This window comes from Marmota flaviventris, chromosome 4 (assembly GCF_047511675.1).
Source record: "Marmota flaviventris isolate mMarFla1 chromosome 4, mMarFla1.hap1, whole genome shotgun sequence".
Taxonomy (NCBI): Eukaryota; Metazoa; Chordata; class Mammalia; order Rodentia; family Sciuridae; genus Marmota; species Marmota flaviventris.
Window position 1 is genome coordinate 54,884,242 of NC_092501.1, and position 16,779 is coordinate 54,901,020.

Genomic DNA, 16,779 nt, shown 5'->3' on the forward strand with positions numbered 1-16,779 from the left:
GTTCCATATATCTTTAGAAGATAAAGAACTAGGGAGTAGGATGAGGCAAGTGTCAACTATCATTTCTACAACATGTTACTCTTTTCAAAGCACTTGGAAAAAAAGCTATAAAACATATTTATAATGATGGTATGATATACCCCTCTATTTATATAATACTTAAGTAAAAAATTCAATATAATTTAGGATTAAGATAAAGCTTTTGAGTATTTTATTGTACCTCATTATTAGTTTGAAAGATACCCTAAGAACCAGATGTGTCTTCAGAGGCAAAATAATGAAAACCAGGAACCTGGCTCTTTTCTCATTATCTATATACATTTAAGTCTCCTGCAGTTTCAGATCTCAGTACCTATGATAGCTCACCTTGCTTGAAAGGAGAGCATGATTTAATATGCCAAGTTGAATAAGGCTAGAATCAACTAGCTAAATTTCTCATCTAGCCAAAATAAAAAATTTTCTTCGTGACAAGTTCTGCATATGTCAAGGATATCTCTCAAAGACAGGGGGGGATAAAGTACTGGTTGCAACTGCCCTTCTACTTTTCCTGGTTACCTAACCATACATAATAACATGAGGCAAATGTTTGTGAAAGTAGAGTGAAGAGATCTCCTGCCACAGCCACACCAGGTGTAAATCCTTCTCTTAGCTGACTTGCCAAAAAATCTGGTGACTCATAAGATTTTTCAGCAGTCAGTGATAATGATATGACATTTTCGGCATTTACCAACCTAATAGTAATAATACAAATATAGCTCGCTTTGTACAACAGGCGCCCTATGTGTATTCAATAGATTTTAAATATAATGAAAAATGTTAGATTGATGAGTTTGATGGTTAAGAGAATCAATAGCCCACAGTACACTATTGTGACTAAAAGATTTATTCAGAAATTTTATTAAAATTCTAACAAGTCTGATTTCTTTTTGCTTTATTTAATGATCCTATTCCTGATATTCTCATTTTAGTCAAATAACTGGGTTTTGCTCATTTCTCGAATTGATTTTCATTCCCTCTGTAGATACACAAGAGTATACTAAGACTGTTTTGAACACACTGTCTATCATTCTGTGCTGTTGGATGGTTAACTGGCTGGTCATCTTCTCCTACCTTTGGAACAGGTATGCCAACAATTTTGCAGGTGAATGTGACTGGAGAGCCTTCTGTAACCCGGAAGTGCTTGAGTCTTTTGTCAAAGATGGGAGCAATACACTTGCCCATGGGGATCTCGTCGTGTTGGATTTCATCGTCTGATTCATCAACAGGTGTACGTTCCAAGCGAAACTCTATTTCATTCATCAGCCTTTGTTCAAAGCTTGAAATTTTGTACTCCTGTCAAAATGACAAATATGTTTAAAGTTCTATTCCTATGTTGAGGAAGAACATGTCCACCACTATAATTGAGGATGTAACTTACAGATTCAGACATTAGATTTATACTACGAAACTCAATGAAGCAGGCATGTCCCATTGCCAGCCACTTGCCATGGAGCATAAAGGGAAATTTCAGTATTTCTACTAAAATCCCAAACTGCCTTAGTGAATTCTGATTTCTTACCTTGAAACTGGAACTTCAGTAGAATTCTGTAGGGACTGGAGTGAAAATGTAATATAATTTCTATAACCACAGTTAACATTCATTCAGTTAACATGCAGAACTGCCTATAGAGTTTTTTGGCAAAGATGTTCTTCCCTGCATTCTGATACATGCCTGCATCAACAACTTCCTGTCTCTTCTAGACATTTTTGTCCTGAATAAATCTCCCTTAGCTCCACGATGGCCTTCACTACATCTCTCAGTTCTCTTAACAACAGAACTATTTGAAGTAACTCTGGGGCTGGGGGTACAGCTCAGAGAGAGTATTTGCCTAGCATGCATGAAGCCCTGGGTTTGATCCCCAGTGCCACACACACACACACACACACACACACAAAGCAACTGCAGTGAAATACCCCCACCTCTATTGTTACCAGATGGCTTTCTTGTTGCCTACTCTCTTGGTAGGCTACTCCAATTAAGCTTGTGTTCTCACTGTTCCACTGAAAATGCTGCTGTTAGGGTCTGTAAATTAGCCAAATGGAATCATCACTTTTCTGTTCTTACCTTACTTGACCTCTCAGCAGCATAAGTCAGAGTTGACTACTTTTCCTTTTTGAAACATTTTCTTCTATTGGGTTTCATGACACACCATACTGTTTTTCCTTCTTTTTCTCTAGCAGCATCTGATCATTCTCTTCTGCTGGCACCTAATCCTCTGCTCTTGGTGATCTCATTCAATCTCACAGCTGCAGACAGTTTCTGTATGCTGAGGACTCCCAAAGCCCTATTTCCAAGTCTGATTCCTCTCTAGAACTTCAGAATCATATACCCAATGATTAATTCTACATTGTGGTGCTCAATGGGCATCTCAAAATTAGTATGGCTCAAACAACACAGCTGATTTCTGACTCCCAGAGGTGCTCCTAGCTTGCTCTTCATCTCAGGAAATGGTGCCACTGAGATTCATTTACTTGGTTAAATGGTTCAACCAGTGCTTCTCATTACTGTCTATGGTAAAAACCAGGTTTTGAAAATTTTCTAATTTGTACTTTTGTAAAATGAAAACAAAATGAATTACTAGCAAAATGAAATTAACAAGGAAAACAAAATTATTATATTTATGCACATAATATTTCCCTGTTAAATTGCTATTAAAAATTCCTTAATGTTAATTTCCATTTCTGTAGTTATCTCAAGTTGACAGTTTGAAGTCTGGCGCAGGTCTTTGGGACACTCTTTAAGTACACTCAGCTAAACCCTAATTCTAAGATTTATCCTGGATTCCTCTTACTCCCTCTCCCTGTTAAATCCTATCTGTCAAGGGCTCCAGCCAAGCCAGACCGGAGGAGGAAGCCGCCCGGCGCCAAGCCAGACCGGAGGAGGAAGCCCGGCCCTGCCCTGTGTGCTAGTCCGGAGGAAGCCCATCAACCCTTAAAACCCATCAAAGGGGGTGTGGCTACCAGCACGGTTCTGCGGCTGATCCAGGTACCCGGTTTCCAACTCCCCCACCCTTAGCTGTGATAACTCAAAATATTTCCCACAAGCTTTGGGGGGTTGTAGCTATCAACGCAAAACAACAACTGTACAGGCACCTGGTTTCTACCTCAGAGACTAGAGTAGGGAAGATACAGGTGGAAGCTCATTTCCTTTCACACTGGCTATACCCACCACCCTGAATACAGAGGCTCAAGCTAGGAATAGACAATGCCACCTACTGGAAGCAAGGAAAACAGTGATCTGAGAGACTTTTTTTTTTCTCTTTCTTTCTCTCTTTTCTTCTCTCTCTTCCACAACTTCAACATATGTGAAACCAAGAACTGTGCATGAACAACAGAATTACCAAAGTAATATAATATAGAAGAATTGCATATACCCCACCTTCCCCCCATTTTCTTTTCTCTATTTCTATCTTACTTTCCTTTTCCTTCTCTCTTATTTCTCTTTTCTTCCTTGTTATTTTTTTTTCATTCGTATTCTCTCTATCCCACTTTCAATCTCCTAACTTTTGCTATCTATACATAGGGTAACTATCTAAATACAAATAGGAGGTTGAGTCTATACATTCTTCCATAAATTACCAGTCTATTGGTTAGAGTTCTCCAAAGGTGCTAAGTTAGTTTAACCTCATACCCTCACTCCTTTCCCTCTAAGTATAAAATCCTTTGTCTGAAATTAAGTTTTCTATATGCCACCAGATATGGTATGCCTTTTATGATACTAATGAATATATTCTTAAGTAATAATTAAAACCAATATCTATAGACTTAGAATCTAACTATAAATGTATTAATAATGAAAACTTGTGCTTAGATGATGTACTGTTGATATTGGGAACTGTTAACATTGTCTTTCTCTGCAAAAGAGGGATTTTGGAGCTATACAAGAACAATACAAATATATAAGGGGAAAAACATTAACACAACAGTTTCACAAAACTAGAAAGAATCATGAGCAGTATGAAAAGACAAGGAAAGAAAGGACCACAAACAATACAGGTCAATTCAACATTAGATGAGGTAATATCTGCAGCTGACAGAATGTCAGACAAAGAGTTCAGGATATATATGCTTCAGATGATCTGGAGTCTCAAGGAAGACATTATACAGCAAATTCAGACAATGAAAGATCACTTTGACAATGAATTACATAAACAAATCCAAGAAGCAAAAGATCAACTCTATAGGGAGATAGAGGATATAAAAAACAAACAAACAGAAATCCTGGAAATGCAGGAAACAATAAACCAAATTAAAAACTCAAATGAGAGTATTACCAGCAGAGTAGAACACTTAGAAGATAGAACTTCAGACAATGAAGACAAAGTTTTTCAACTTGAAAAGAACATAGACAGCTCAGCGAGAATGTTAAGAAATCATGAGCAGAACATCCAAGAATTATGGGATAATGTAAAGAAACCAAACCTAAGAGTTATTGGGATACAAGAGGGTATAGAGGTCCAAACCAAGGGAATGAGCAATCTATTCAATGAAATAATACTAGAAAACTTCCCAGAATTAAAGAATGAAAGAGAAATCCAAATACTAGAAGCCTATAGGGCACCAAATGTACAAAATCATAAGAGATCCACACCAAGACACATAATAATGAAGATGCCCAACATACAGAATAAGGAGAGAATCTTAAAAGCCACAAGAGAGAGGAAGCAGATTACATTTAGGGGTAAACCAATCAGGATAACTGCTGATCTTTCAACACAGACTCTGAAAGCTAGAAGATCCTGGAACAACATATTTCAAATGCTGAAAGAAAAAGGGTTGCAACCAAGAATCATGTATCCAGTGAAATTAAGTTTCAGGACTGAAGATGAAACAAAAATCTTCCACGATAAACAAAAGTTAAAAGAATTTGCAGCTAGAAAACCAGCTCTTCAAAACATCCTTGGCAAAACATTACAGGAAGAGGAAATGAAAAATAACAATGAAAACCAACAGCGGGAGGTAGTACAGTAAAGGAAAAACTAATCATAGAGGAAAAACAAATCATGTTAAGTAACATACATAATCAAATATGGCTGCAAATACAAACCATATCTCAATAGTAACCCTAAATGTTAATGGCTTAAATGCACCAATCAAAAGACATAGGCTAGTAGAATGGATTAAAAAAAGATCCAACAATATGCTGCCTACAGGAGACTCATCTGACAGGAAAAGACATACACAGACTGAAGGTGAAAGGTTGGGAAAAATCATATCACTCATACGGACCCCGGAAGCAAGCAGGGGTGTCCATACGTGTATCAAATAAAATAGACTTTAAGCCAAAGTTAATCAAAGGGGATAAACAAGGACACTACATACTGCTCAAGGGAACCATACACCAACAAGACTTGACGATCATTAATATATATGCCTCAAACAATGGTGCAGCTACATTCATCAAACAAACTCTTCTCAAGTTCAAGAGTCAAATAGACCACAACACAATAATCATGGGAGATTTTAACACACCTCTCTCACCACTGGACAGATCTTCCAAACAAAAGTTGAATAAAGAAACCATAGAGCTCAATAATACAATTAATAATTTAGACTTAATTGATATATACAGAATATACCACCCAACATCAAGCAGATACACTTTTTTCTCAGCAGCACATGGATACTTCTCAAAAATAGACTATATATTATGTCACAGGGCAAATCTTAGCAATTACAAAGGGAGTAGAGATACTACCATGCATTTTATCTGATCATAATGGAATGAAATTGGAAATCAATAATAAAATGAGAAAGGAAAAATCCTACATCACCTGGAGATTAAACAATATGCTACTGAATGAACAAAGGGTTACAGAAGACATCAAAGAGGAAATTAAAAAATTCTTAGAGGCAAATGAAAACCCAGACACAACATATTGAAATCTCTGAGACACTATGAAAGCAGTACTAAGAGGAAAATTCATTTCATGGAGTTCATTCCTTAAAAGAAGGAAAAGCCAACAAATAAATGACCTCACACTATACCTCAAAGCCTTAGAAAAAGAAGAACAAATCAGCAGCAAATACAGTAGAAGGCAAGAAATAATTAAAATTAGAGCTGAAATCAATGAAATTGAAACAAAAGAAACAATTGAAAAAATTGACAAAACTAAAAGTTGGTTCTTTGAAAAAATAAATAAGATTGATAGACCACTAGCCATGCTAACAAAGAGAAGAAGAGAGAGAGAACCCAAATTACTAGCTTACGGGATGAAAAAGGCAACATCACAACAGACAATTCAGAAATACAGAAGATAATTAGAAATTATTTTGAAACCCTATACTCTAATAAAATAGAAGATAGTGAAGGCATCAATAAATTCCATAAGGCATATGAACTACCCAGATTGAGTCAGGATGATATAAACAACCTAAACAGACCAATATCAAGTGAGGAAATGGAAGAAGCCATCAAAAGACTACCAACCAAGAAAAGCCGAGGACCGGATGGATATACAGCAGAGTTTTACAAGAACTTTAAAGAAGAACTAATACCAATACTCTACAATCTATTTCAGGAGATAGAAAAAGAGGGAGAACTTCCAAATTCATTCAATGAGGCCAATATCACCCTGATTCCCAAACCAGATAAAGATACCTCAAAGAAAGAAAACTACAGACCAATATCCCTAACGAATTTAGATGCAAAAATCCTGAATAAAATTCTGGCAAATCAGATACAAAAACATATCAAAAAGATTGTGCACCATGATCAAGTAGGATTCATCCCTGGGATGCAAGGCTGGTTCAATATACGGAAATCAATAAATGTTATTCACCACATCAATAGACTTAAAGATAAAAACCATATGATCATCTCAATAGACACAGAAAAAGTGTTTGACAAAGTACAGCATCCCTTTATGTTCAAAACACTAGAAAAACTAGGGATAACAGGAACTTACCTCAACATTGTAAAAGCTATATATGCTAAGCCTCAGGCTAGCATCATTCTAAATGGAGAAAAACTGAAGGCATTCCCTCTAAAATCTGGAACAAGACAGGGATGCCCTCTCTCACCACTTCTATTCAATATAGTTCTTGAAATACTGGCCAGAGCAATTAGACAGACAAAAGAAATTAAAGGCATTAAGATAGGAAAAGAAGAACTTAAATTATCATTATTTGGGATGATATGATCCTATACCTAGAAGACACAAAAGGATCTACAAAGAAACTACTAGAGCTAATAAATGAATTCAGCAAAGTGGCAGGATACAAAATCAACATGCATAAATCAAAGGCATTTCTGTATATCAGTGACAAAACTTCTGAAACGGAAATGAGGAAAAACACCCCATTCATAATATCCTCAAAAAAAAATAAAATACTTGGGAATCAACCTAACAAAAGAGGTGAAATATTTATACAATGAAAACTACAGAACCCTAAAGAGAGAAATAGAAGAAGATCTTAGAAGATGGAAAAATATACCCTGTTCATGAATAGGCAGAACTAACATCATCAAAATGGCGATATTACCAAAAGTTCTCTATAGGTTCAATGCAATGCCAATCAAAATCCCAACGGCATTTCTTGTAGAAATAGATAAAGCAATCATGAAATTCATATGGAAAAATAAAAGACCCAGAATAATAAAAGCAATTCTAAGCAGGAAGTGTGAATCAGGAGGTATAGCGATACCAGATTTCAAACTGTACTACAGAGCAATAGTAACAAAAACAGCATGGTACTGGTACCAAAACAGGCGGGTGGACCAATGGTACAGAATAGAGGACACAGAAACCAATCCACAAAATTACAACTATCTTATATTCGATAAAGGGGCTAAAAGCATGCAATGGAGGAAGGATAGCATCTTCAACAAATGGTGCTGGGAAAACTGGAAATCCATATGCAACAAAATGAAACTGAATCCCTTTCTCTCACCATGCACAAAAGTTAACTCAAAATGGATTAAGGAGCTTGATATCAAATCAGAGACTCTGCGTCTGATAGAAGAAAAAGTTGGCTCCGATCTACATATTGGGGGGTCGGGCTCCAAATTCCTTAATAGGACACCTATAGCACAAGAGTTAAAAACAAGAATCAACAAATGGGACTTACTCAAACTAAAAAGTTTTTTTCTTAGCAAGAGAAACAATAGAGAGGTAAATAGGGAGCCTACATCCTGGTAACAAATCTTTACTCCTCACACTTCAGATAGAGCCCTAACATCCAGAGTATACAAAGAACTCAAAAAATTAAGCAATAAGAAAACAAATAACCCAATCAACAAATGGGCCAAGGACCTGAACAGACACTTCTCAGAGGAGGATATACAATCAATCAACAAGTACATGAAAAAATGCTCACCATCTCTAGCAGTCAGAGAAATGCAAATCAAAACCACCCTAAGATACCATCTCACTCCAGTAAGATTGGCAGCCATTCTGAAGTCAAACAACAACAAGTGCTGGTGAGGATGTGGGGAAAAGGGTACACTTGTACATTGCTGCTGGGACTGCAAATTGGTGCGGCCAATTTGGAAAGCAGTATGGAGATTTCCTGGGAAAGCTGGGAATGGAACCACCATTTGACCCAGCTATTGCCCTTCTCGGACTATTCCCTGAAGACCTTAAAAGAGCGAACTATAGGGATACTGCTACATCGGTGTTCATAGCAGCACAATTCACAATAGCTAGACTGTGGAACCAACTTAGATGCCCTTCAATAGACGAATGGATTAAAAAAATGTGGCATTTATACACAATTGAGTATTACTCAGCACTAAAAAATGACAAAATCATGGAATTTGCAGGGAAATGGATGGCATTAGAGCAGATTATGCTAAGTGAAGCTAGCCAATCCCTAAAAAACAAATGCCAAATGTCTTCTTTGATATAAGGAGAGCAACTAAAAACAGAGCAGGGAGGAAGAGTATGAGAAAAAGATTAACATTAAACAGGGACGAGAGGTGGGAGGGAAAGGGAGAGAGAAGGGAAATTGCATGGAAATGGAAGGAGACCCTCATTGTTATACAAAATTACATATAAGAGGATGTGAGGGGAAAGGGAAAAAATATCAAGGGAGAGAAATGAATTACAGTAGATGGGGTAGAGAGAGAAGATGGGAGGGGAGGGGACGGGGGATAGTAGAGGATAGGAAAGATAGCAGAATACAATAGTCACTAGTATGGCAATATGTAAAAACATGGATGCGTAACCGATGTGATTCTGCAATCTGTATACGGGGTAAAAATGGGAGTTCATAACCCACTTGAATCAAATGTATGAAATATGATATGTCAAGAGCTTTGTAATGTTTTGAACAACCAATAAAAAAATCCTATCTGTCAAGTTGAAATGAACTCTTCCCAGTCACTTCATCTAAGCTAACTCTCCATTCTAATTCCCCACATAGCGCTGCTATACTAGCTGTATTTTTCTTATTTATTGATTGAATGACTATCTGGGTGTCAGAATGTTTGCTTCACAAGAGCAGGAATCTTGGATGACTTTCTTCCCACTCTATCAACATCACCTAGAATAATGCTGCCCCCTGGCAGGTGCTCAATACATATATGAAGAATGACTGAATACATGAACGACATAAAGGTCATCACTTGCTTCAACATCACCATCTTTGAGGAATCTGGAACAATGTACTTGGGTTAAGGGTAAAATTTTATTAAACTTGTGGCTCTATCTATACTACACCTGAATTCAAGTTGTCATTTTTAGTTATGAACACTGTGAGTCAAATTTCATCAGGAAACTTGCAAAAAACAAGAATATGTTTAAGTTAAATTTAAGGAAACTTTCTGCATACATCCAGCATAAAAGTTGCACTACTGATCCACTGTCAGTTGGATGTGTTTTAAACTCCCAGTACTGGGTTTATGCTGTGGTCTTCATTTTTCCTTGCCTCATTCCGTTTTTTAGTAACTACAGGAGTTTCTGTGTCAGCTGCTTGTAGGTGACATCTGTGCCCAAAGGAGAGATTTTTTTTTTTTCTGTGTGAATCTAGCCAGTGTGGAAATTAAATCAGTGATAAATGACCCATCCTTTCCAGGCTCATGAATTGCCACCAAGCTATACCCCTAGCCTAAAGAAAATCTTATAGTTGCTTTATAAAAACAATTGAAAAGCTAACTTAAATTTATTTCAGAAGAATATGACATTTGAAAACATAGCCTCATTTCTTTTCTTTAAATATAATCCTCTTAAGGATGATAATTTGACTACTTGAAACATTAGACTTCAGGAATTTATTTTCAAATTGGCAGAGTTGTGGAAAGGCACTTTTCTTCTGTTGAGAACAATACATCCCAATCAGATACAGACATTGTTAAGACAGGGGCAGACATCCAGCACTCACAGCCTGAGCTCACTACAGCCTTCCTCTACTCTGAGTTCTGAGTCTGAACTGCAGGGGCAAATAATGAAACAGGTTCAAACCTTGAGAAAGGTTCCCCATGTATATTGGGTATGATGTGTACTAAAAGAAAAAAATTCAGCTGGGCGCGATGGCACTGCCTGTAATCTCAGCAGCCCGGAAGGCTGAGGCAGGAGGATCATGAGTTCAAAGCCAGCCTCAGCAAAAGTGAGATGCTAAGCAACTTGGTGAGAACCCTGTCTCTAATTAAAATACAAAATAGGACTGGGGATGTGGCTCAGTGGTTGATTGCCCCTGAGTTCAATCCCGGGCAGACCCCCCCCCATCTCCACAAAAAGAAAAAATTCTTTTTAATGGTGCTAAAGATAGAACACAGGGCCTCACACATGCTGGGTAAGTGCTCTACCACCAAGCCATACTCCTAGCCTAAAGAAAATCTTATGTGTTGGTGAAAGTATTCTCCCTTCCATTCCACGCACAGGCAGATTTGGAACAACAAAGGTTCCTAGATAAACTTGGAGGTTAACATACATAGAGAATGATTTCTTTACTATTTATCTAATAATCACTCATTCCCTTCCTTGAAATAATCAGTGTTTGTAGCCTACTCCCTGACCCTGCTCACAAATTCTTAGCAAGCACCTGCTATGTGCTAAATACTATGATGAATATGGAAAATGTGACATTTTATAAACACAGACTCCGCCTTCAAGGAGGTTGTATAAAAATACTTTTAATCCAAATCGTATATTTAAGAATAAATCACTGAAAGATGCACAAACTTATTTTATATTTAAATGTTCAAGTTAACACCAGAGTTTTGCTTAATTTTTGCATGTTTCTAAGTTTTCATCTTTTTAATCAGCTGATTAAAATGGATTGTTAATGCTCGTTTTGGTAGCACATATACTAAAATTGGAATGATACAGAGATTAACACAGGCCCTGTGCAAGGATAACTAGCAAATTTGTGAAGTGTTCCATATTTAAAAAACAAATAAAAGGGGGCTGGGGTTGTGGCTCAGCAGTAAAGTGGTTGTCTAGCACGTGCAAGGTTCTGGGTTCGATCCCCAGCACCACATAAAAATAAATAAAATAAAGACATTGTGTCCAACTATAACTAAAAAAAAAATAAAAACAAAAACAAAACAAAATAAGAGGCTGAGATTGTGGCTCAGTGGCAGAGTACTTGCTTAGCATGTGTGACACACTGGGTTTGAACCTCAGCACCGCATATAAATAAATAAAATAAAGGCCCATTGACAACTAAAAAAAATATTATAAGTAAATAAAATGCATTGCTACCATGGCATGTACTATCTACAATCAGAATCTATGTAGTCAAGTGAAGATTTTTCCATTGTTATGCAATAAACCCAAACTTTTCTATTTGGCTAAAGGTTTCATTATCTTACCTGAAACTAATGAGAATCTCATAGTTGTGGGTTAATTCAGCAAGTACCCACTGAATACTTATTCTGTGCCAGGCTTAACAGGGATGTAACAATGGACAAGACAACCCCTAATCACAGCACCCAGGGAGCTCATAACTGGTGCCTCCTGGGTGAGCCCATGGCAGAGGACATATGGACACTGTCCCAGCAGCCAGACTTCTACAATGCCAATGGCCTTACAGTATGTTCCAGAAGGCCAATATATAATAATGCTTATTAGAAACGGAATGGATGTCATGACTATTTGCTCACAAAAGAGGATTACCATAAAGAATTCACCATAAGAGATGAAAGAGGTAAGATTTAAATAGAGGAAATGACAGAGCAGCTTAGAGAAGAAAGAGATCAGAGGAGCAAAAAGGCAGAATAAGTGTCAAGATACTTACACTCCCCTCCCCCATCCTCCAGGGCAGTATCTGGGAATCACAGACAGTTTCTAAAGAAGCATTAATGAAAAAGGCAGGGGTGCGGGGAACAGAATAAAGAGATAAGATGGTTTCCAGAGAAATGAGGCCAGAGAAGAAAGCTGAAAGTTGAAATATAACATTAGATGAGGGGGGTGGGCAAAAATTTAGAAATGAACAATCAATGGTATTTGCTGGTTGCAGAACATTATGCTGAGTCATGAGTGAATTAAAATCACTGGTCATGAAGGCTCCATTCCATTTTGTAATCCTGGGTTTCTTTGACCTCTAAGATTCCCCACATTAACTTAAACTACTTAGATTTAACTGGTGGCTGGCCAATCAAGATCCACTAGTGATGAATGCTACCCAAAAGGAAGAAATGATGCAGCCTAAAAAGAAATCAGGGCACCCCTCTCTTGGCTTACCCATCGCACAAAGACACTTGGTTGTCAGTTTAGAAAGCTAAAAATTTTAGTAAATATGAACACCTAAAAGGATGACATCATTATATTTCACAAAGTTCTAAGAATCAATGGCAAATGTTAGTTGTTAATTGGAAAGATGATGTAAAATGAGAGCAGGCAGACTCTGAAATGTTACAAAAGAGAAGTACTTTTGTGGATATATCAAAGAAAAGTGGTGGATATATCAAAGAAAGAGGAGGAGATTGTTTATAGTGAGTGACATTCATCATGCAAGGACTTCTGATTTATTTTCATGCTCAGCACAATGTGGTAATGCTAGACCACAAGGATGTTCTAGAATAATTATTATTATTCACTTGTTATGTTAAAAGGACAAGAGAAGCCAGCTGTCTCAACCTAAAAGTTTTCAAAGTAAAATAAAGCAAAAACAAATGCACATTCTTTTAAAGCAATCATTTGTTCACCACCACCCATATAATAGGAAAGTGAGAAAACAGATTGACTCCTTTGTCCTCAGACTGCAAGTATAAATAGCTATTAATTCACATATTTCTTAATGGTTGTTCTCCAATCATCCATGTTTTTACACTTTTCTAAGTTAACTTTCTTAACCTTAACAGATCTCCGTGACATTTTCATCATCATTTCCTAAGGCAGCAATGCACAAAACAATACCATAATATGGTCATCATTTTATTTCTTCAAACTTTCTCAGAATTGACATCTGTCAACCTAATGCAAACATTCTATCTCACACAGCTTCTTAGTTTCATAAATTTCATTTATATAGCTTGGCTTTCATTGTCCACAGCATAGAATGAAGTCTAAAAACCAATTCTGTAATGAAGTGATCATAATTCCCAGGATAATGATTCTCAGAAGAAGACTGATGTGTATATCAGAGACAATTAGATAGAGAGGACTGAGAGGCTTTCAGGGACTTCCCAGTTCTTGCTATGGACCCTGAAGTTAGTTCACAGTGAGGTTTAAGAGAGAGTTCTTCTGGGTCTTTGGTACTCAACCCGTGGAAGATCATGTTTACATGTTCTCACATCTCAGGTAATTAAGAGAAACATCCTTCTTTCCTGGGAGTTGGGCAATGGATTAGCCTGGATTTACCTACAGAGAAACTATAAAAGTAAAATCAAACAGCTGATGTGTGAGCTGGTGTTATTTTTACAGGATTCTAATTGATCTCTCTCTGCCTTGTAAAAGATATAGGCTGAACACAGCTCTTATTTCAATGACACCTAGAAGGATTAACAACCACAAATGTGATGACAGCATCATAGGAAAACAAATCTGTGTTTGACAGAGCAACATTTGTGGGACTTGAAAGTAATTGTCATCAAACTGAAAAAGGCTTTTGCATTTCAAGGAAAATGAAAAGTCTCCAGGAAAACAGGGATCTAGTTCTAGTTTACCACTAACCAATTGACAACTGTTTCAGTTTCTTACTTAGGGGATGGAAGGGAAGAATAGCTGATTTGGCATTTGCAGAAATAATATATGAGAAAGGTATTTAGAGAAATTTAAATATTCTGCTTCAGTTCAGTAATTTAAAAATCAGAAATTAAGCTGGGTGGGGTGGCATGTGTCTGTAATCCCTGTGTCTCAGGAGACTGAGGCAGAAGGATACCAAGTTCCAGGCCAGCCTCAGCAACTAAGCTAGGCCCTAAGCAATTTAGCAAGACTCTGACTCAAAAAATGAAAGAGCTAGGGACTCGGGTTGTGGCTCAATGGTGAGGCACTGGGTTTGAGTCTTAGCACCACATAGAAATAAATAAAATAAAGGTCCCTTGACAACTAAAAAAATATTTTAAAATAAATAAATAAATAAAAGGGCTGGGGATGTAGCTCAGTGGTTAAGTGCCTCTGGATTCAATTTCTAGTACCAAAAAAAAAAAAAAAAAAAAATCAAAATTTAAGTAGTTTTAAGTAGCATATTTTCAAAAGATTCTGCTCAGTTAAGTTGCCTAATGTATAACACAATAGCAAAATATTGCATATCTATGACTCCATTGGAAGTAAGAGAAACACCAAAGAAAACAGCATATGGTCAGGAAAATCTGGAGCTTTGTTTCTAATTTGCCCCTTATGGAACAAATTCTGCAATATTTGGCATATTGTTTTGACGAAATTTTGTTATATTTCAAAATAGATTTTATCAGTTCTCATCTTGGGGAATAAACCAAGAGTTGAAATGCAAGCCTGCATTAAATATTAACCACTTGATTATCAAAACCACAAATAACCACATAATGTATCTTTCTTCTGTTTGCATGATGCTCACAGGCTTTCCTTTCCTCTTTGGTGAAACAGGATGTTGCCTGATGGCTGTTTCAGTGATTGAACCCAATACAAAAACTGAGAGAAACTTGTGATCACACCTCAGGGTACCTAAAGTTGAAGGATGTCAAGTGAAAGACAGCTTAAAACTCAAAGTTCCTAAAAGTCTCAACATCTCAAGACACAGATATCAATATACTCAGATGTTATGGTGTTTGTCTAAGCTGAGCTGAGGATTGCTGGAATAGACAACAGACACTCTCCCTGCTTCTTGAATATTGTAGTTCCCTCTTATGCATGACTTTGCTTTTCACAGTTTCAGTTTCCTGCAGTCATCTGGGTTCCAAAAATATTAAATCAAAAATTCCCCAGAATTAAATTTAAAAGTTTTAAATACATTTTATAACAGTATGTTATTATAATCATTTTTTTATTGCAGTACTGGAAATGGAATCCAGGGGCACTTTACTACTGCGCTCCATCCTTAGTCCCTTTCATTTCATTTTCAGACAGGGTCTCACTAAATTTCCCAGACTGTCCTCAAACTTGAATCCTCTGTCCTCAGCCTCCTGATACCTAGGATTACGGGTGTGTACCACCATATCCAGTTCATTTTATTTTATTATTAGTTACTGTTGTTGATCTCTTACTGTGCCTAATTTTTAAATTAAATATTGTTGCCCAGTGCGATAGATAGTGCATGCCTATGATCCCAGTGGCTCAAGAGGCTGAGGCAGGAGGATTGTGAGTTCAAAGCCAGCCTCAGCAAAAGTGAGGTGCTAAGCAACTCAGTGAGCCCAGTCTCTAAATAAAATTCAAAATAGGGCTGGGGATGTGGCCCAGTGGTCAAGTTCTCCTGAGTTCAATCCCTAGTATCCACCCCCCCACAAAAAATTTAAACATTATTATAGCTATGCACATACAGGAAAAAACATATGGGGATGGATACTGTCTGCAGTTTCAGCATCCACAGAGCATTTTGGACAGTATCTCCTGCAGATTAGGAGAGACTACTGTATATTCTATCATAGGCAAACACATATAAACAAGTAAAATGAATTAACAATGGGGTAATCAAGAACTGCAGATTCCTGCACGTGAGCTTCCTGTGTGAGTCTTAGCTTGTGCTCTACCACCTAAGCTGTAGCATCAACAGGTCAGAGGTCAGATGACCTAAGTATGCAAGGACTGAATTAAATAAAATTACATCCTTACAATAAAATTCCATTCAAACTACCAGAATCCAACAATCTTACCTGCTGGTTTGATCTGACATCGCTGAAACTCATTTTTTTCCCCAAGTCTAGAATCACTGCATTCTTAGCTTCACGAATGTAATCATCACTCATTGGTTGAGGAGGCTTTGTATTTTTTTTCATTAATCCCTGGGAGGGCCTATAAAATAAATTCATACAGAACACATCATGAAAAGCATGAAGCATTGTACAAAGGCCTAGAAATCAGATACCAGTAGTTATTAGGCACTTGTGGGATTAAGCACTATACAGAGAATCTGTTTCTAGAGATATTTTTTAAATTTTTAGTTATTAAAAATCATTCAAAGCGCAAGTTGAAGTTTTTCTTTTTTGTAAACCTTATTAATTCCTTATAATCACAAGGATTATAATTTGCTTTACTTTTAGAACACAACCAATTTGTAGGATTCTATTTCCCACTGAGTTTGCTAGTTTCATTGTTAACTAATTTTCCTAAGTCATTTTGTTTCTTTGTTATTATTACATTATTTTTTTCTTGTGGATGGAAGAAATATGTGTTTTCTGACCTATGTTAGTCAAATTTTCTGATTTCCAAATATGGAAGTCAT

General features: G+C 36.9%; 1 protein-coding gene and 1 non-coding gene across 2 annotated transcripts in view; one reads left to right on the top strand and one right to left on the bottom strand.

Moving 5' to 3' along the window:
* Mypn (myopalladin) overlaps window positions 1-16,779 on the bottom strand; it is an 82,817-nt gene that overhangs the window by 14,325 nt on the left and 51,713 nt on the right. Inside the window, exons 11-12 of the mRNA XM_027931294.2 lie at window positions 16,211-16,349; window positions 1,111-1,332 (exon numbers count right to left, since the gene is read on the bottom strand). Of these exons, the coding sequence (XP_027787095.2) occupies window positions 1,111-1,332; window positions 16,211-16,349 (361 nt within the window). The remainder of the gene's footprint in view (window positions 1-1,110; window positions 1,333-16,210; window positions 16,350-16,779) is intronic.
* LOC114089554 (U6 spliceosomal RNA) lies at window positions 11,266-11,369 on the top strand. Its single transcript, XR_003582201.1, has one exon. It is a non-coding gene; the product is annotated as a U6 spliceosomal RNA (small nuclear RNA).